At 50.1% G+C, this 19,786-nt stretch overlaps 1 protein-coding gene across 1 annotated transcript in view; it reads right to left on the bottom strand.

Annotated features, from left to right (window-relative positions):
- Window positions 1-19,786, bottom strand: part of LOC125627527 (venom factor-like) — a 52,203-nt gene that overhangs the window by 18,941 nt on the left and 13,476 nt on the right. Inside the window, exons 12-26 of the mRNA XM_048831700.2 lie at window positions 19,064-19,276; window positions 17,183-17,377; window positions 16,590-16,751; window positions 15,396-15,525; window positions 14,434-14,505; window positions 12,730-12,930; window positions 12,242-12,353; window positions 11,867-11,952; window positions 11,544-11,683; window positions 8,654-8,866; window positions 7,308-7,368; window positions 4,197-4,283; window positions 3,372-3,575; window positions 938-1,013; window positions 47-206 (exon numbers count right to left, since the gene is read on the bottom strand). Of these exons, the coding sequence (XP_048687657.2) occupies window positions 47-206; window positions 938-1,013; window positions 3,372-3,575; window positions 4,197-4,283; window positions 7,308-7,368; window positions 8,654-8,866; window positions 11,544-11,683; window positions 11,867-11,952; window positions 12,242-12,353; window positions 12,730-12,930; window positions 14,434-14,505; window positions 15,396-15,525; window positions 16,590-16,751; window positions 17,183-17,377; window positions 19,064-19,276 (2,112 nt within the window). The remainder of the gene's footprint in view (window positions 1-46; window positions 207-937; window positions 1,014-3,371; window positions 3,576-4,196; window positions 4,284-7,307; window positions 7,369-8,653; window positions 8,867-11,543; window positions 11,684-11,866; window positions 11,953-12,241; window positions 12,354-12,729; window positions 12,931-14,433; window positions 14,506-15,395; window positions 15,526-16,589; window positions 16,752-17,182; window positions 17,378-19,063; window positions 19,277-19,786) is intronic.

The following is a 19,786-nucleotide window of genomic DNA, read 5'->3' as shown; positions in this document are numbered from 1 at the left end:
GAATGGGGACAGTCTGGGGTATTGTGGGAACTAAGGTTAAACTTACCATCATACTTTTGGACATCACAGGAGCATTTTCATGGAAGATGCCATCGGGTTTCTGCTTTTCTAGGATCAGCCATTTCACAGCCCCGCAGATAACTTGAGAGTCTATGGCCACTAGCTTGCTAGCCAGGGAAAAGACCTTTGCTACATACGCTGTCAGCCTGAGGGGTTAACATGCAGAATCAATCAGGTCAGAAGGTCACTCCTGCCTTCCTGAAATTCTCCTCGACACAGATGTTTGAGCCAAAGTGTTACCATCTGTGCTGATGGATGAATTAAATGTGTATGAAAACTTCATCAATAATTGGTGTCAGGACAGATTTTGTGTGGATCATTCTAGTAAATCAGTTGCAGTAACTTGATTACCGCGCCCACAAATAAGCGAGCGAGAGAGAGAGATGTGAATGCTTAGAAATCCTTGGGTGTACGGCACAGAACTTCCTGCAGTAACTGGGCTTTCACTGGCATTCCACCATCCAAGTCTTACTTTGCTTAGCGTGAAATGTGATGGGATCATGACTAGGAGAGCTGTGATTATAGAATTTGTGTGCGCTGTGGACACCTTCCCACTGGGAACTGGACTAAAACCCACCAAATTCATTTCACACAAGTCATCAGGTTCTAATGAACACGTGTCAGACCATCTAGGCCACACTAGTGTCAGCGACCATTCAAGGAACTGTGTTCCATTACCAATCTCTGATGCCATCAAGCCCCCTCTGTTTTTAATCCCCTGGTGTACCTTTCTGAAGATCAAGTTCTACACATTAACTTTGCCCTTTCAGTATAGCCAGGGGAATAGATTGCTCTGGCTCATGTCTTCCAGAGGAATGGTATACAAAGGAGAAACTCTACACGACTCAGCAGAGCTCTATAGAAAAGCTGCCTTTACCATGTGCTTGAGGGTGAACTTAAATAGGCTGCATAGGAGTGGTTCGGTTTCTTATATGCCAGTTGCTGTGTGTAACCTGAAAAGGAGAAAGAAAGATCTTTGAAATGTGTTGTGCACCTCTCCCGCCTTACCCCTCCCTTCTGTCATCCCTCTCCCCTTTCTCCTTCTCTCGCTCCTCTTTGCAAAGCACAGTCTCTACCCTCAGCTACCTGCTTGCCATCCATTCTGTGTTTGTTAGCAGCAGTCAGTGGGACTGGGAATCCAGCCCATTGAAGCAACTAAACTGAGCACTCCAGAGACCAGGATCCAAGTCACTTTCATGCTGGCTCAGGCTAATGCACTCATCACATCTAAACTCTGGTCCTAGTGCACACAGAGCCGTGAGCTGAGCATGGCACAGATATCAGATAGGAGGAATCTCCATGACACATTCATGTCTTGGCTGCTCTATAGAGACTGCCGCAAGATGTCCTGGGTCAGATGAGCGAGGATTTTGGCAGAAGGGGATTAAGATTTGTTGGGGCCCTGGACACAAAGAACCTATGGGCCTGCCATGCCCTGTGGGACCAGGGGTGCCAGAACTGGGGGGGGGGGGGCGGGAAGAACTAGGGAGGCCATGACTCCCCCCAACTTTTAAAAGTGCGAGGGCCATGCCCGCCCAGGTTTTAACATAGGCGGAGTAGCCTCAGTCAGGTGTGGAGCAGTGATGGCATGGGCGTAGTTTGGGAGAACAGGGGAGGCATTGCCCCCTCGAACTGCAAGCCTCGGGCCAGAGGCGACAGGAGGAGTGGTGCCATGGGAGGTGGGGGAGCCACCGGCTCGGGGAGGCTAGCCTCTGGCCCACCTCTTCTACCTGAGGCCCCGCCCCTGGAGGGGGTGGGAGGCTAGACTGGAGCCCCTGCCCCTGGATCCCACTGGCAGTGGTGTGCCCCAGGTGGTGGGGACATGGGCCAGCAGCTGTTCTCGGGCACCTTGGCCCTCTCCCCAGGGCAGGTGGAGGATCCGGGGCTTCCCACAGCAGCTCGGGCTCCCTGGGCAGCTCTTACCATTGCCTGGCTCTGGCTTCTGGCCTGGCCAGGAGGCGGGGCCCCAAGGGGAAGAGGAGGAGCAGGGGGCAGCGACACAGTTCCGGTGCCCCCCACACTTTTAACCAGGTTCTGGCACTCCTTCTGGGGCCCCTAGATTGGATTTTGGTAACACCGACATGTGTCCTGCTAGGAACTGACCTGAGATCCATCAGTTTAACCCACAAAGACCCCCAAACGTCAGTTCCAAAGTAAGTTTTTTGCTGTTATCAAGATGGAACTGATTTTAACCATCAACTATGTACATCTGTCCCACTAGGAAGTGGGCTGAGACTCACCAGTCCAGAAAATAACAATTTAATTGTTGAGGTGAGACAGATCTGAGCCGGAAGCATATGGGAAAATGGTTCTACTATAATCCTGGGGAAATTCTGTGCCACTGCGCACGGGCAGAATTCATGTCCCTTGCAGAATTTTTTTTGCCTGCAGAAAATACATTCAGCCAGAGAGGTGCTGCAGTTAAGCCTTTCACCCACCAAGGGCTGCAGCGGCGCCAGAAGAGAAGGTAGCTGCTCCCAGGTGGAGGGAAGAGAGGCTGTGTTCCTTACAGTGCTCTGCCCATGGGGCCAGGTCAGGAGGCACGGGATATGGGGGGACGGACAGCATGGGGCACATGGGGCTGCTGGGGATGTGTGTCAAAGACGGGTTCAGCAGGGACACATGGGAACTGGGGGTACAGGGACACATGGAGATGGGGCAGATGTGCCTGACTGAATGAGAGAGGCTAGGGGTCAGCCAGGGTCTGCATGGGGGAGGCTCCCTAACAATCCCTCCCCCCGCCCAAAAAACCCCACATACCATACTTCTCCTACCCACACCTAACAACCCTCCAAGTTCACACCCAGGCTCCTTCCTAGCCATTACTTCCCTCTCCCGCAGCTCCAACTCACCTCCAGCTCCCCCAAGCCTTTGCACTGCTTCGGAGGGGTGTGGAAAATACATTTCTCTATTGTAGTTTAAATGAATTACTTAGAGTTCTGAAGGAATATGCCTAGTAAGGAATCTATTTGTCAAAAAATATTTCCTGAATCTTTTTTGTTGTCTGTATTGTTACAGACAAACTTGCTGACGGGTATTTTGAAATAAACTACCAGAATAATTGAAACTGGTGTGATTATATTGTGTTATTTTGACAAATAAAATATGTAGAATTTTGTAGAATTTTAAAATACTGTGTGCAGAATTTTTAATTTTTGGCACAGAATTCCCCCAGGGGTATTCTATTGGTTGACACCACTCCCTTTAGCGATCCTAGCCCCCACCCAATAGCCATATGCAGGAATAACCAAGCCCTAGTAATGAACAGGAGTCTGGAGAAGGACCTGCTGTCACCCAGGAAAGCCTCTTACCTCTCTTGATCAGGTTGATGGCTACAGCCCGGCGATCCACCCCCATCTTCTCCCACTGGTGGGTGCTGTCCAAGAAGTGGGTGGAAATGACCGTTGGGGTCAAACGGATCATGTTCTGTTCCCCACAGCCAGAAGGCACCACGATAAGATGCCCCAGCTTGGCCCCGTCAATGGAGTTTTCTACAATCTGAGCCACGGGGTTTCCTGGCCAAGAGAAGAACCTGGTGTGAACTCAAGCATGGGAGTGGCAGCTTGTAGGAATGGGGAGAAAGTGATCCCTCAATGGGTTCTGTAGACTTACACTCTGAACCTGAAATGTGCCTCAATGCCTCCTGAAGTCTGGGGCACCCACCGCCCTGTAGGACTGGGTCCTAAGACTGGATCAGTTGATCCAAACCCCTGCTGGGACCTTGCAGGTTGGAAGAGAAGTCAGTGATGTGGAGTCTGGGTATATTTTCAGTGCAGCTTGTTTCATTTACACTATGCACACCAGTCCTGGAGCAGAGGGAGTTGCAAACAGCATGCAGGTCAGTCCCCTCTCTCCGGGATCTTGGTCTCTAACACTAAGTCCCAGTTCCCAGGGAACAACAGAGATGAAAGCAAACACTCCTGCTGCTTTCCACAGCTCCCGCAAAGAAAATTCACAAAAAGACCACCACCACTGTATTTCTTCCTCGATTAAAAACTCGCTCATTAGGAAAAAAAACTTGTAAGACTGTGTAACATTCGGTCCATTTGTTGACCTCTGGCCTAACAGTCTTACGAACTTCTGAGTTTCACTCAGTCCGATTTCTAAGCACTACACAATCACAGGCTCTTACTTACCATTGATGGCGACTTTGGTTTCTGGTTCAGTATTTGGAACGATATCATTTATATCTGGAGCTTTCACCTTCGTTACCTGTTCCCCACCTGTGAAAAGGAGAAAAGAACCCGCCGTGAAAATAATGAGCGTCCCATGGGCTTTGCTGCTGCTATTTCTCCTGGGTCACAGGCTCCCTGCCTTCATACAGAGCCTGAAATGACGCCCTGTGGAGGGAGATGGAGGAAGATACCAAGATGAGAGCGGGGTGGTGACATTGTAGTCCAAACTGATTGTCCTAGGATTCATACTGCTGACTTCCTAAGAAGCCAAACCAGCTGTGCGATCACAGGCATGAATTCGGCTGATTTAAAGTGATGGTAAAGACTTTATTAGTGGCCTGATTCTCCACTACTTTTCACCTTCTTATTAATTATGATTATTTGTACCGCAGTAGTGCCCAGAGGCACCAGTCCGGGGTTGGGCCTCTATTCTTCCTCCGTTGCCTCCAGTGATGGAGAATCATCTCTAGTTTTGGACTCAAACATTTTCTAAAATGTTCTCCTCTTCTACCCTTGAGAGCTACCTCTTGCATCAGTCAATAGCAAAATCTGTGTCACACTTTATATTCAAAAGTTTATATATATAGTTTATAAAAGGATTGACAACTTCTTAATATATGTTTTTATAAATGGCTAATCAGTAGTTAGAGATTGTTAGAGTCCAGCAGATCGACAGGTTGCTTATAACCATCTACATCACCTTCTATTGAGATCTGCAACACATACTGCTTATGTCTGCACCCTGCTTATAACATATAATAGTATTTTAAACCCTTTATTGACTGCTTTCAACTGTACTCAACACTGTGTGACCAAAATCTGTTTTGATTTGTGTCTGACTCCTTTGAGAGGAACATTAGTCCACTGGTTAAGACATTATCCTTGGACTGAGAACCTGGACTCATTCCTTACTCTGGTGCAGACTCCTTGTATGCCTTTGGGCTAGTAGTTAATAGCTTGGTGCCTCAGTTTCCCCAGCTGTAAAATGGGGATAAAAACATTTCCCTATCTCAGAAGTGTGTTGTGAGGATAAGTACGTTAAAGATCATGAGGTGCACAGTGTGCCACGGCTCCCCATATTCTGCATAGAAATATTGTTATGATATGAATATGGCACAACTACGTTTTATGCAATATCAGTCACGTGAGGTATCACTGGAAAGGTTATGATCCACTGAAAGTGTTTATCCAATGTGTATGCATGTATCATTTCTGTATCTGAGGTTAGGAAACCGTTACAACTGTGTGTGTATTTGGGGAACGTCCACCAGACAGCAGCCAATCAGCCTCAGTGGGCCATTGGGAAGAACAATAAAACTTGGAAGATACTAATCTCCCGCCTTCCTGAGAAACTCCTGGGGTTGCTGCTTTGACACTGCAGGGTCAAGTGGTCGGCTCACCTGGTACTAGACCCCTATCTTGGGCTTTCAGTGTTTTTCCATTAAGAGGAGAGGGGGTCAGACTGGGAAACAAAAGATTCCTGCCTTATGTATATTCAATTTAAGGCTGGGAAGTAAGGCAATCAGATTTTTCTCCATTGCCTCCCGTCCAAGAAGGAGATTGCTAAAAACATCTGAAGGAAAAGGAACTAAGCAAGGGCTGAGTCCAGGCTGAGAACTGGGGTCTAGCCTGTAAAGAAACATAACTGGAACTCTGAGCTGCTGAAACTCGGCAACCTGCCTAAAACAACATTTAGGGTGAGAAATTACGATGCATAACCTGTTTCTTTAGTATATTAAGATTAGTTTGTATGTTTTGTTTTATTTGCTCAGTAATTAAAGCGGTTTAAAAATTAAAAAAATGTTTTGTTTTATTTGCTCCTGAGGTCCGTTCCAGCCCTCACATTCTATGATAATGTGTTCTGTTCTGTTTGCTATCCCTTATAATCATCACTTATAATTTGCCTTTTATAGTTAATAAAATTGTTTTTAGTTATTCCAAAACCCAGTTTGTGCAATTCATATCGGGGGGGGAGGTGGGGGGGCAAAAAGCTGTGCGTATCTCCCTCCACATTGAGGAAGGGGGCGATTTTTATGAGCTTGTGCTGTGCAGATCTCTCTATACAGCGCAAGACAATATTATTTTGGGTTTACACCCCAAAGGAGGTGTGCATGTGAGCGCTGGGTAAATCCCCGAGCTGAATCTTCCCACACGGAGCTGATTTCAGTCTGTGTCTGCCGCTGGGTGCGGCCTTACCTGTGTCTGTGCCAGAGAAGGCTTGAAGGCCTGGCACAGCAAGGCCAGGGTGACGAAGCCCAGGCTGGTGGAACGGGCGGACGCAGTGGGACCCCAGCACATCAGGTGGCACCCCGGACAGTGGGGTCCAACCTGTCACACTCCATTACTACGGGATGTGTAAGTACCTCAGATGGATATATGCAGTGGTGTTACATGACTGTGTGAGGCAGACAGAGGGACCAAAGAAATGTCCATATTTCACCCAAATTTTAAACAAGTGTGGGGTATTCCATGGAACTGAGGCAAGTCTTCCATTGACAGCTTGACACTGGCAGCCTCACATCTCACCAAAAACCGAAGCAATCCATTTGAAAATCCCCGGGCATGATCATATGGCAGGTGCAGAATTTTTCTGGTGAGTCTGAGGCAAATTGGGCAAAGCGTTTGAAACAAACGAGGGCTCCAAAAATGAGACACCCTCACTTATCTATACCTTGTGTGCTCACTGGGCTCTTGCAGAATGAAAGGTGCTATATAAAGACAAATAATAGATTCATAGATACTAAGGTCAGAAGGGACCATTATGATCACCTAGTCCGACCTCCTGCGCCACGCAGGCCACAGAATCTCACCCACCCACTCCTGCGAAAAATCTCTCACCTATGTCTGAGTTATTGAAGTCCTCAAATCATGGTTTAAAGACTTCAAGGAGTAGAGAATCCTCCAGCAAGTGACCCGTGCCCCATGCTACAGAGGAAGGCGAAAAACCTCCAGGGCCTCTGCCAATCTGCCCTGGAGGAAAATTCCTTCCCGACCCAAATATGGCGATCAGCTAAACCCTGAGCATGTGGGCAAGATTCACCAGCCAGATACCCAATCACTGTGGTTACTCACCTGCTGCAGCTGGATCCAGCACAGTGGATATAACAGTTTGTGTTATTCTCATCCCTTCAGGCTAGGAGGGAAGAAGAACACATGATCAAAGTGTAACAAAAGTTATTTGCAGTATTGTTGTAGCCGGGTTCATCCCAGGACAGGGGTGACAGCATAGGCACCGACCCTGTGGGTCCTCTGGAGCTGGAGCACCCAAGGGAAAAAAATGGCAGCCCCCCATCAGCTCTCCCCCTACCCTCCCAGCGTTTGCTGCCCACTGGCGGGCCTCGCGGATCAGCACCTCCCCCTCCTTCCCCATGCCTCCCGCCCACCGCAGACAGCTGTTTCGTGGCGTGCAGAAGGAATGTTTCCTTCTGGTCAGGCTGCACCTTTGAAGGAAAAAGGGGGAAGCCCAATTCACAGCCCCAAATGCCGCCCTGGTGTGTATCTACTGACTTCAGTAGAGCTCTACCAGGAACGAGTTAGTCCCCTAGAACCAAGCGGGTAAGGAATCGGTGTTCTCCCGGCTACATGCTGTTGCAGTTCTCAGTGAAGGACCCCTGATCCCCAAGTGAAGTCTCCCATTAAGAGGCCAAATGGCACTGATTTTCCATGGGCAAGCTGGAAGAGTCAGTTCTGGCACTTCTGGACCCACCTCGCTCTCAAATATAACTGACTCATGTCCTCCAATATCAGACCACTATTCACAGGGCCAGACTAAGGATGTTTGGGAGGGTCTGTCTTGGCCCTCATCACTGTAGTATCTGAGTGCTTCACGATCTTGCATGGATCTATCCCCACAACCCCCCCTGGGACGTAGGGAAGCTCTAACATCCCCATTTTACAGATAGATAATTGAAGAGCAGAGAGACTAAGTGACTTGCCAAGGGTCACACAGGGAGTCTGTGGCACAGCAGGGAATCAAACCCAAGTCTCCTACATCCTAGGTCAATACTTTAACTACTGGACCATCCTTCCTGTGCAGCGAGAGCTCATGAGATGATTCCTTGAGATACACCAGCAACATTTCCCATGAAGTGTGTGTGAATACCTTTAAAATGTTTTACTCCCATAATTTTACTGCAGAAATGGAGCCTGCCTTGAGGGTGCTGGTCCAAGGAGCAAGATGCTAGGGGGCTTAGCAGCTGAGCTCGGGTCTCTCATGGGACACCTTGCAGAGTTACTTGTAGCAACTAGGCCATTAACAAGGCTGCTGTGGTCACCGCAGTGGAGGGAAGGAAGTGGGCCGAGGACGTAGGTGCTAACTTCTGAGGTAAGGGAAAGCCCAGATTCCAAAGACAACCTAGCCAGGCCGCCGGCTGCCTATCCTGTGACCAGACGGGATGGGCCCGTGACCCAGTACATACCACGACCTTCAGCTTCTTCTTTACACCATCGGACGCGTACGAGTCCCAGACAGCAGCTTTCACCTCAACGTCGTGCAACCCTAGCTCCAGCGGGACGATCACGAGTGGCACCGCCCGGGAAGACATGGGCTCGATTTCCAGGATCTGCCGGTATTTCGCTTTGGAAGAGGACGCGCTGCAGAAAGCTGGATTGTGTATCAGCTCCATCCGGACCTGGGAAGAGAACATGGGGGCAGCTTTTACCCAGAGGAGTATGGTAACCAGAGGGGAGCTGTTCTCTCCGTTACAGACGACTGCTTTGCTGGCTGGGGTTTGAGGGTCCGATCCTGCCAGGTGCCAAATGCATTTTGCAGCGTCTCTCCAAGAACAAGTCCTAGAAATAGGCTAAAAAGCCCTGGTTGACGTGCAATGAAGCCGAAGGATCCAGACTGGCATCCCCTAGACACGTAAGTGCCACATTTGCCCACAGATCGGGGACAGCACAAACAGTAGCAGGGCAAGCTCTGCCTATTCATCTCTGCCTATTGCCTATTCATTCTTTAGACTGACAGCTGAGATGGACAGGAAGAAGGCCAATGAAAGTCACCTGGGGCTGTGGCTTTGCGATAAGGAGGCTGGGGTGAGGATGTCGGCAAGCACGTGGACACGGGTGATCCAGAAGATATAGTGTACTTGGACTTTCAGAAGAGCTTTGACAAGATCACAAACCAAAGGCTCTCGGACAAAGTAAGCAGTCATGGGATAAGAGGAAAGGTCCTCTCCTGGATCAGTAACTGGTTAAAAGTGTCAGAGTAGCAGCCATGTTAGTCTGTATCCGCAGAAAGAACAGGAGGGCTTGTGGCACCTCAGAGACTAACAAATTTATTAGAGCATAAGCTTTCTTGGGCTACAGCCTACTTTATCGGATGCACCATTTGGTTAAAAGTTAGGAAACAAAGGGTAGCAATGAATGATCAGTTTTTCACAGCCGGAAGTAAATAGCGGGGTTCCTCAAGGATCTGTATTGTTCTCTTCAGCATAGTCATAAATGATCTGCAAAAGGGGATAAACAATGAGGTGACAAAGTTTGCTCAAGATAGTTAAGTCCAAAGCAGACTGCGAAGAGTTACTAAGGGATCTTGCAAACCTGTATGACTGGGCAAGAAAATGGCAGATGAAATTTAATGTTGAAAACTGCAAAGTAAGGCACATTGGAAAACATAATGCTAACTATACGCATAAAATGATGGGTCTAAATTAGTTGTTTCCAGTCAAGATAGAGATCTTGGAGTCATTGTGGAGAGTTCTCTGAAGATATCTGATCAATGTGCAGCAGCCGTCAAAAAGCGAACAGAATGTGAGGAACTATTAGGAATCAGATGGATAAGACGACAGAAAATATATAATGCCACTATATAAATCCATGGTATGTCCACAGCTTGAATACTGCTTGCAGTTCTGGTCACCCCATCTGAAAAAACATACTAGAATTGGAAAAACTACAGAGAGGGGAAACAAACATGATTAAAGGGATGGAACAGCTTCCATATGAGGGGAAATTAAGACTAGGACTGTTAAACTTAGAAAAGAGATGACTGTAGGGAGGATATAATAGAGATTTATAAAATTATGAATGGTGTGAGAAAAGTGAATTGGGAAGTGTCATTTACCCCTTCACATAACACAGGAACCAGGGGTCCTCCAATATAATTAATAGGAAGCAGATTTAAAACAAATGTAAGGAAAAGTATTTCTTCAAGCACTGTACAGTCAACCTGTGGAACTCCTTGCCAGGGGACGTTGCAAAATCCAAAAGTATAATTGGGTTCAGAAAAGAATTAGCTAAGTTTATGGAGGACAGGTTCATCTATGGAATTACCCAAGACGGTCAGGTGCAAACCCATGCTCTGGGTGTCCCTAAAACTCTGACAGCCAGAAGCCGGGACTGGATGACAGGGGAGGGGGTCACTCGATAATTGCCCTGTTCTGTTCATTCCCTCTGAACCACCTGTTGGAAGACCACTGGTCTGACCCAGCACGGCCATATATTCAGAACTACCACTAGAGGACATTCAAGCCCATATTGCAGACATATGTCCCATTCAGAAGTGAAACCGCGAACCCAGTTTAGTCAGACGGTGACCACCAAGCAGCCCTCATTTTGGGAACGACCTTCTGTAAATACACACCATGAATAGGCTCTGTTTCACCTGATCATTTTAATGTGTCTCTTTCAGGACAGAACCAGCTTGGCACTGGCGATGCGTGACTCTGGCTTTAGGGAAGGCGGGGGCCTGAGTGCTGGAAGATCCCTAGAAGTGGTGGGGACTTCTGGACAGTGGCCCCGCCCCCTGCTCCCCCCGAGGGCTCCACCCATGCTCCACCCCCACTCTGTCCCAGGCCCCACTCCCCCGAGGGCCCCCCCTCCACTGCTCACGCCTCTCTCTGCTTCCTCCTCCACCCACCACCTGCCACCCTCGCCTCTGCCTCTTCAGGAGAAGAGGTGCAAGTGGCGGGTGGGGGAGGGGGTGAAGAGGCACGAAAGGCGGGCGGGGGCCTCGGGGCAGGGGGCGGAGAGGCGTGAGAGGCGGGCAGGGAGGTCACGGGGGAGGTGGGGGAGCAGCACGAGAGGGGGGCAGGGCGGCCTCGGGGTAAGAGGCGGACCAGAGGTAGGAAGAGGAGCAGTGTGGGCAAGGCCAGTGGGAAGAGCGGGGCCTCGGGGCGGAGCGTGGGTGGGCAGCATCGTGTTTTGTGCTTAGCCTCTCCTGGCCTGTTATACCCACTGCCCATGCAGCTTGGGGCTGCAGTTTTCTGTGTGGCGGGGAGATCTCGAGGTGAGCACTCCTGGATCTAATGGCCTGTCTGAAGTGTAACTAGCAATGCAATACCTAGGTGCTAGATTTGAGTTTACCTTGATTTTGTCATCCTGATAGTTGTAGAGAATAGCCCGGATCTCCACCTGCTCATTCCTCACGACCGAGTAGGGCAGCCGGAGATCGATGAAAAAGTCCTTCATCACTGTGATCTCATAGGGGTCAGCCACACAGATCCCTGCGGTGGGAAAGGACCTCGGGTGAGGATCAACGGGGTTTACGCTTTAATATCGAAACCCGTTTGCTATCGCCTGGATTGTTCCATCTCACTGTGATGTTTCCAGGTCTGTTGCTGCCTGGAGCCCCTTTTCCCCATTCGAATTTCTATTGGCTCACTTCAGCAAGCTGGCGGTGCCCTCACCTTTGGTTTCGGAGAGGCTCACAGCCAGCACTTCCCAGGTGGTGATGGAATCCTTCAGGAAAACGTTCATGGTCTTGGACGAAATTCTACAAGGAGAGGGGGGCAGAGGTTTAATTTACAGAAGGAAGAAGCTGGGTCTCATGGGGCAGTCTCAATCCAAGGGTCTAAATCCCAAATCCACCCATCCTTAAATGAGATCGGACACTGAGATCCTAACCAGCTATAGACACGGACTTCAGCAGCGGTTGGACCCACTTATGCGCTGCCTTTGGTTTGGGAGCAAAATATATCACGGAACAATGGGCCAGGTCAGTAGAGATTTACTGATTTACACCCGCTGTGGATCTGGTCCTGCGAGAACCACAGAGCTCTTACCCGTCTTTGTTTGGTGGCTGGGTCAGCTGTTCCACTTGCCATAACCAACTCTCTGGAAAGTGGCTCCTCGAGGTAATATCTTCATCTTGTAAGAACCCTTCATCAATGTAACCTGGGATGTTAAATCAGAGATAGTTAGCCAAGCTGTGAAATCCTCAATGCCCTGCATTGAGACTCAATAGGATGGCAGTGACGTCGTGGCATAAACGGTTATGTTTTGATGCCACCATGTTCTGGGGTTGGAGTATAGGTGGGTGGCTAGATGGGGGAAGGGGCCAGCCACCCACATTTGGTTGCCTATCTCCCCCACTACATCCCAGAGTGATGTGCTCTTCTTCTTTGGCTGCTTCCGCATATGGGGAGCCTCTTCTAGCTGCCTATGCTCTGGGACACGGATCTCACTCAGTGAACGTGAGCAGCACTGGCTCGTGTGGCCGAATATTCTTCCACTGTCCTCCTCTGAGTGATATTAAAACCCTGGCACTTGCTTCGTGACAGTTCCAGGTGGAGCTCCCGTTGCCGCTCGTCCCGTATGGTCTTGATATAGTTGCAGCAGTCGAGGAAGGCCTTCTTGCACTCGGCCGTATCCAGGATGTACCCAGCCCGCTTCTCGCAGCTGTGCCCCATGGGGTTCTCGTACATCCCGTCTTCGCAACATTTCTTCACTGCCTGGTCCTGGTAATCCGCCGCTGAAATGTACAAACCACAAGGTCTCTCCTACTGAGCGTCGGCTGAGCCTGTTGTCTCTCGCAAGGTCTCAGTCCTCTTTACTCTCTAGTAGAGGCAGGCAAAAGGCAGAGGAGAGTCAAAGCTGGTGAAACTTGCACCTTCTCCCAGCCCGCACAGAGTGTACGTTACCCCAACATAGACACCCTTCTCACCTACCCCCCTTGCGCATCACACACGAATTAGGTCCCCTGAAACTGGGGTCCAGATTTTCCCCTGCATCTGAACGCTGCTCAGAGCAAGGGAATGCTGACAGGGTCATCGGGGACTCAGTTACAGTGCCATTATCCTATAGGTGGATCTTTCCCAGTGATACATGGGCTCCTAGCATTAGGTCATTGTTCCTACGGGCCTTACCCCTGAAGAGGGCTGGCAAAGCAGAACACCCCTTTCCAGTCTCTCCCGGCCTTGTTGTCCTTCCCACGCCCTGAGCAGCTGCCTACACTGGAGATGGAGTGGGGGGCTGACACAAAACATGACTTTGCTGATTTAATGGGGAATTCCCATCCACCAGGGGAGTTTTCCACTGTGGATATGACATCGACTGAATGGTTCATGCAAATGAGCATCTGGCCCAGAGTCGAAGCCGGTGGAATCCGCACCGTGAAGGGGCAGAAGAGAGACGTGCAGCACGAAAAGCAACAAAAGAAGGGTGCTAGAGTACACATGGGAAAGTTCCTTCCTCATTTTCATGGAAACCTTCTTCCAGCTCCTTGGAGTGCACATTAGACCAGCCTGGATCCCCCTGCACCTGCTGGTCCTGTGCACCATGCAGCCAGCTGCATCTGAACACAGGTAAAACTGAGCTTCTCCTCTCCCCTCTTAATCCAACTCCACTTTCCCTGTTCTCGATTACGGAGAGCACCATGCTCCTCTGAGTCACCCAGGCATTATCCTGATCTCTCCGGTACAACAATACACGAGGGCAGTGGTTCTCAAACGTTAGCAATCCGAGGACCCCCATTTTGATTTAAAACTTTTCGCGGACCCCCAAACCCCTTGCTCAGCCCCAGGCCCTGCCCCCACTCCACCTCTTCCCCCAAGGCCCCACCCCACCTCTTCTTGCCCCAGCTCCACCCCTGCCCTTCCTTTTCCCCGGTTCTTTCCGCCCCCTCCCCCGAGCACACCCTATCCCCACTCCTCCCCCTCCCTCCCAGTGCCTCCTGCACGCTGCTGAACAGCTGTTCCCCAGCGTGCAGGAGGTACTGAGAGGGAGGGGGAGGAGTTGAGAGAGGGAGTGGGAGGAGTTGATCAGTGGGGCTCATGGACCCCCTGGAGTACCCTCAAGGACCCCAGTTTCAGAAATGCTGCACTAGGGGGTCAGATACATTGGCATGGGTGGGAATTTTGCCTTCCTCTAAAGCATCGGACGTTGGTCACTCTTGGGAAGCAGGATATCCACCTTGCTGGACAGATGGTTTGACCAGGGATGACAAATCCTTTTCCCCAGTCTCACTGGTACCTACTTTTGTTTGCCTTGTACTCAATTAGCTGAACAGAGCGACGTTGGCGCTTTGCTGGCTGGGGACACTCTGGATCTGCAGAAAGAGTAGAGAAAGAGAAATGAAGCCCTGGACAGAGGGGAGCTCAGTCTCTGTGACCCAACCAGTCCTTCGCCTCCCTGCTGAGACTCAGCTGGCTGTTGTAGTGATGGCTTTTGTGATGTAACAATCACACACGGCCCGTCTATGCCCCTTTCATCCAAGAACCTCAAAACACTTTACAAAGGCAAATATAATTAACCCCAATTGGTAGATAGCAAAGCTGAGACACACAGAGGTGAAATTTTTTTAGTCTCTAAGGTGCCACAAGTCCTCCTTTTCTTTTTTAGAGGTGAAATGTCGTCCCCAAAATCACGCAAATGGCAAAGTCAGAAATGGAATCTAGGCTTCCTGAATCCTGCATCCTACTGCAACCCATCTAACCTACCCCACTATCTCCAAGAGCTAGGAACAGAACCCAGGAGTCCTGATTCCCTGTCCCCCTCTAAACTCTAGGCCAGGAGTAGTCAATTATTTTTGTCAAGGTCCAAATTTCTGGGTCAAGGTGTAGTCAAGGTCCAGACTCCAGAGAAAATAATAAAAAAACAATAATGATGATGATGATGATAAGATTTCAGGGTCCATTCAAAAGCATCTGGCAGTCCGGATTTGGCCTGTGGTCGGCCTATTACTACCTCTGTTCTAGGTCAAGCCATCTTCTCTGGACGCTTGTCCACTGGGAGGCAGATTGAAACCATCACAGCACAGACCACCAAGAGGCTGGCTTTCAATTTCTAGTGTCCTGGGGCAGGTGAACAAAGACTTGGAGGTGGACGGTTTTGAAACCCTGTTATCAATACCCCGAGCCACCCAGAGATCAGCCAGTCTGTGAAGCTAGTTGCTGAAAGGGGAGGTAAGCAAGGAGTTTCAGATCCATGCAGTGATACCTGATCTCAGGGGTGTTGAAATCTTAATGCTGGTCTCCAGGCTCAGTCCAGCATCTGCAAACACACCCTTATTGTCCTTGCCACTGCCAGGTGTGCACCCAATGTCGCTCTTCTCCACGGTGTCCCAGATCTGTGAAGAGTGGGCATAGATGATGGGAAATCATTATGAATAATGGTATTTTGTACACATATAGGCCTGGACTTCCACCGAGGTTCTAATCCCCCTTGGTCCCTTCGGACTCCCAGCCAGAAGGGTCTCAAAGCACTTTACCGGCTGAAGACTAGATTTTGCTCTTTGAATGCTACGAATTAAAAATGCTCTGTCTACGCCATGTTTTGGAGTGAGCCTCCTGGTGCAGGTCGACAGGCTTGAGCTAGCAGGGCTTGGGTCAGCAGTCTGAAAACCGCTGCATGGACAGGTGCCACAAAGCGGTGGCTTAGGCTGGAGCTCCGGCTCTGAAGCACGCCCCCTTCCTTGGCGCTGTCTACATATTTAGAGGGCTAGCATGAGCCCCATAAATCCACGTGTTGACTAGGGCTGGGAAGCTTGCTCCCGCTTGCTCCAAAATGCTGTGTAGACATACCGTGTAAGATCGCAGCCACCTCGAGCATTGTGTTGAATGAGAACTGACTCAGAGGGAGGACGGCAGTGGTGCTGGAACACTTTTCAGAGTGCGGGAGCTGAGCTGCACACCCCTCCCCCCATCCATGCCCCCTGCCGCCCCCTAGAACTGGGACCGGGAGCAGGGCCATGGTGCTGAGGGGGGCGGGGGGACGGATGGGGGAAGGGGGCCAAGGCTGGGGCCGCAGCTGGGGACAGATGCGGAGCCTTGGGTGCAGGGCTGGCAGCCGGGGCACAGGGCCAGGGGCAGGGCATGGAGCCCCGCCCCATACAAAATCTGGAGGTGCTGCAGCACCCCCCACATGCCTAGTTCCCGTGCCGATGGAGGAAGGCCTCCTTCTGAATCACCAAAACTACTTCTTGTAGCTCCCTGGGTTTCCTTTAAAGTCTCCCATTCAAGGACTGAACTGGCCCACCCCTGCTTTGCTTGAGTCTGAAAAAGAGCCCATCCCAAGGAGTATGCCAGCAAGCAAAAAATTCTTGCTATTACCAAACAGAATCTCAGCTCAGTGCCTTCCACCCCGTAAAACACCACCAGTCACAGCCAAGGTCCTGATGTTTACATGGCCCACCTTTGTTTGCGAAATCTTGTGTTTCTTGTTCAGAACGTAGACTCCCTTGTCCACGGCCACCAGCCCGACACGCGCTCCAGCGTCTCCTTCCACTTTGATTTTCATTGAGGACCCTGGCTTGTGGATTCTATTGTCCGCCTCGGTGGCTCCTTTCACCACCAGCTATTTGGAAAAGGGTGAAGCAAGGGGGTTTTTTTATGGCAGAGGAAGCCATTTACTTACCTTCTTAGCATAAGAAAGTAGAGTAAATCTGAAGCTGATTCTAGATTCCAAAGGAATCTATTTATAGACCTTAATTTCTACCTATCTTTCTATTGCATCTCTAAGGAATCTCTTAATTGTGCTATTGACCCAGGAGACGCTGAGAGCTGAATCAGTCCCATTATCACTAAAAATGACTTTCTGTGTGTTTCTTCTCTCCAGACATGATTGAATGGTGCCCTAGTCTCCATTGTGCTAAAAGAGGAAGAAAAAGAAGTCTGAATCTTGAAGAGAGAAGAAAATCGTGGATAATAGTGATGGCTTTATGACAACAAGTGTCAATTTGTATGAACAGGCCTAGATCCAGAGGACCAGAGAGAAAACCAACCCACCGTTCCCATGCAGGTGTCCTGGACATCCACCCAGACCGAGTCTGCTACAATCTCCGAATTTCCTACATGGTAGTAAGCCAAGATGCGGAATGAAGGGATGAGGTCTGGAGTGATGGGCAGGGACATGGTCACCAGAATTTGTGAAGCCTGCTTGGCCTGTCTTCCAGCACGGATGATCTTCCCTTTATTCAGGATCTAACAGGGAAACATGAGACATGGGTTGTGAAGGACAATGAACCTCATCATCCACCTGGACAAGACCAAGAGACTTGGAATGTTTCAGATATGCATTAAGATCTAGAGTTGATGGAACTGGTTGAGGACTGCAGGTCCTGGCCTGAGGTGCGGAAGCTCTGACATTCAGATACTCTTCAGACTCCCAGATCCAAGCCTCATCCAATTTAGGACCATCCCTCATGACTGGAATGGGTTAGACGAGGAACTGGTTGGAGCAAAGGCCTGGGAATCTGGACCCCTGGATTCTACTTCTGGTTCTGCGTGGGAGTGCGATCTAGTGGTTAGAGCAAAGGATTGTGGGTCAGTGGTGGATTTAGAGTTAGTGGGGCCCTGTGAGCGGCTTCATTTTCGCGCCCCCCAACCCCCTTCAGGACCCAGCTAAGAAAAAGAACATTCTCTTATCTCTCCCCTGTTTTTCATTCTTTTATTCTTCATCCTCCTCCTATATTATAAAGTAATGGAAAGTAAATCAAAATAAAGTGAGGTACCTTGACTGGGGCAGGGGGTTGGGGTGTGGGAGGAGGGGTGAGGGGTGCAGGCTCTGGGAGGAAGTTTGGGTGCTGGGTGCAGGCTCTGGGCTGGGGTAGGGGGTTGGGGTGCGGGAGGTGGATAGGGGGACGGCGCGGCTCCCAAAGCGACCAGCACACACACACCCCCCACCAGCAGCAGCTCCTAGGTGGGGGGCAGAGAGGGGATGTCCAAGGTGTCTCGTGCGCTGCTGCCCTCAGGCGCCACCCCCGCAGCTCCCATTGGCCACAGTTCCTGGGCAATGGGAGCTGCAGAATTGGCGCGGAGACACCCCCCTGCCCCCGCCCCCGCCAGGGGCCGCAGGGACATGCCGGCCGCTTCCAGGAGTGAAGCAGTGCAGAGGGAGGCAAAGCGGGCAGAGAGCCACTTCTGCCCTGCTGCTGGCACGTCTCTGCGTGCCCCTTAGGGGGAGGGGGACAGGGGGTCTCCACGCGCTGCCCGGGGCAGAGGCAGCATGCAGAGCGGCCTCCCCCCCGGCCAGGGGCGCACAGAGACATGCCAGCAGCTGGCTGCTTCCGGGAGCGGTGTGGGGCCACCGGCCATGGCATGCAGGCAGCCTGCCTGAGCCTGCTGCTCGGGGGCAGATTGTCAGATATTTGTCCTGCATTTTGGAGGCGCCCCTGTTGTTGGGGGCCCTGTGCCACCACACAGTTTGTTTCTTGGTAAATCCGCTCCTGGTGGGTGCATCCTTCTATGTGCATCTGCCTTACCCCCAAATTCAGACTTTGATTGCAACGCAATCATGTTTGGGGAGTCTCCTCCAATTTTCCAATCGGGACTTTGGAGCAACTAAAGCAAACTTCTGTCCCCAGATAATCCATCCTTGGTTTATGTTCAGCCTTGCGAAGTTGACATTGGGAGTTTAGTCAGTGCTGGGTGGCTACTCTAGGCCATGTAGACATGAGTAATAAAGCTTCTATGCAGGGCTTAAATTCAGCCGGAGCTCTCCGGTAAATATTTTCAACCTCCCTTGAGTTTTTATAGCATGTTGGGGGGAGGTGTGGGGGACTCCGGGAAATACTCTGTAAGAATTTAAGCCCTGCTTCTATGTCACTAAGGGGTCTTCAGTGCCTGGATGTAAAAGGAGAACCTACTACCCTGGAGCACAACACTTACCAGGTAGGTGAAGTACATGTTCTTGTTCACAATACTTTGGCTACTAGTTTGCAGGTGGAAGTTCACAAGTAAGTTGTCTCCAGGTCTGATCTCAGTAGTGGTGACTGCCAGATGGAGATAATTTTTAGATCCTCCTTGGGTCTGATAGGCTTCAGCCATCATGGAATTATGGGCCTGGCGGTTCTCCGGGAGGTCCCTATGGTCAGTTTTTACCTGGAAGGATCAGGGGAAAAAAAACAGTGTCAGTTAAAATAAATTTGAGCTTAAAAACAGAGTCTTTAACACATCCGTCTGGGCCAGATTCTGTTCTCAGTTACACTGGTGTAAATTCAGAGCTGCTTCAGATTTACGTCATTTTCATGAAAAGCAAAGTCTGGACCCTAAATCTTTAAATGAATAAAAACTAGTTCATAAAGCCAAGAAAAATTAATGACCTCCTGTCCTTATTCTAATAGCAGCATCTAGTGCTTTTCATGCCTGGCTCTCAGAGAGCTCGACAAAGGAGGTCCCTTTGGGGAAACTGAGGCACAGGAGGGGAAGTGAGGTGCTGAAGAGTGCACGGCAAACCAGTGGCAAAGCCAGAATTTGAACCCAGGCTGCCTGAGCCCAAGGCACAAAGCCGCATTGTCTTCCTTCAGGCATTCTTAGTGTTTCAGAAGCTTCCTTTCAGTTTCTTTATATAGTTTAGTGCTTTGAAAGACCCAGAAGACTGAAGCCTTTCTA

Source organism: Caretta caretta, chromosome 20 (assembly GCF_965140235.1).
Source record: "Caretta caretta isolate rCarCar2 chromosome 20, rCarCar1.hap1, whole genome shotgun sequence".
Taxonomy (NCBI): Eukaryota; Metazoa; Chordata; order Testudines; family Cheloniidae; genus Caretta; species Caretta caretta.
The sequence above is the reverse complement of the archived record's forward strand: the minus strand, read 5'-3'. Positions and strand labels throughout refer to the sequence as shown.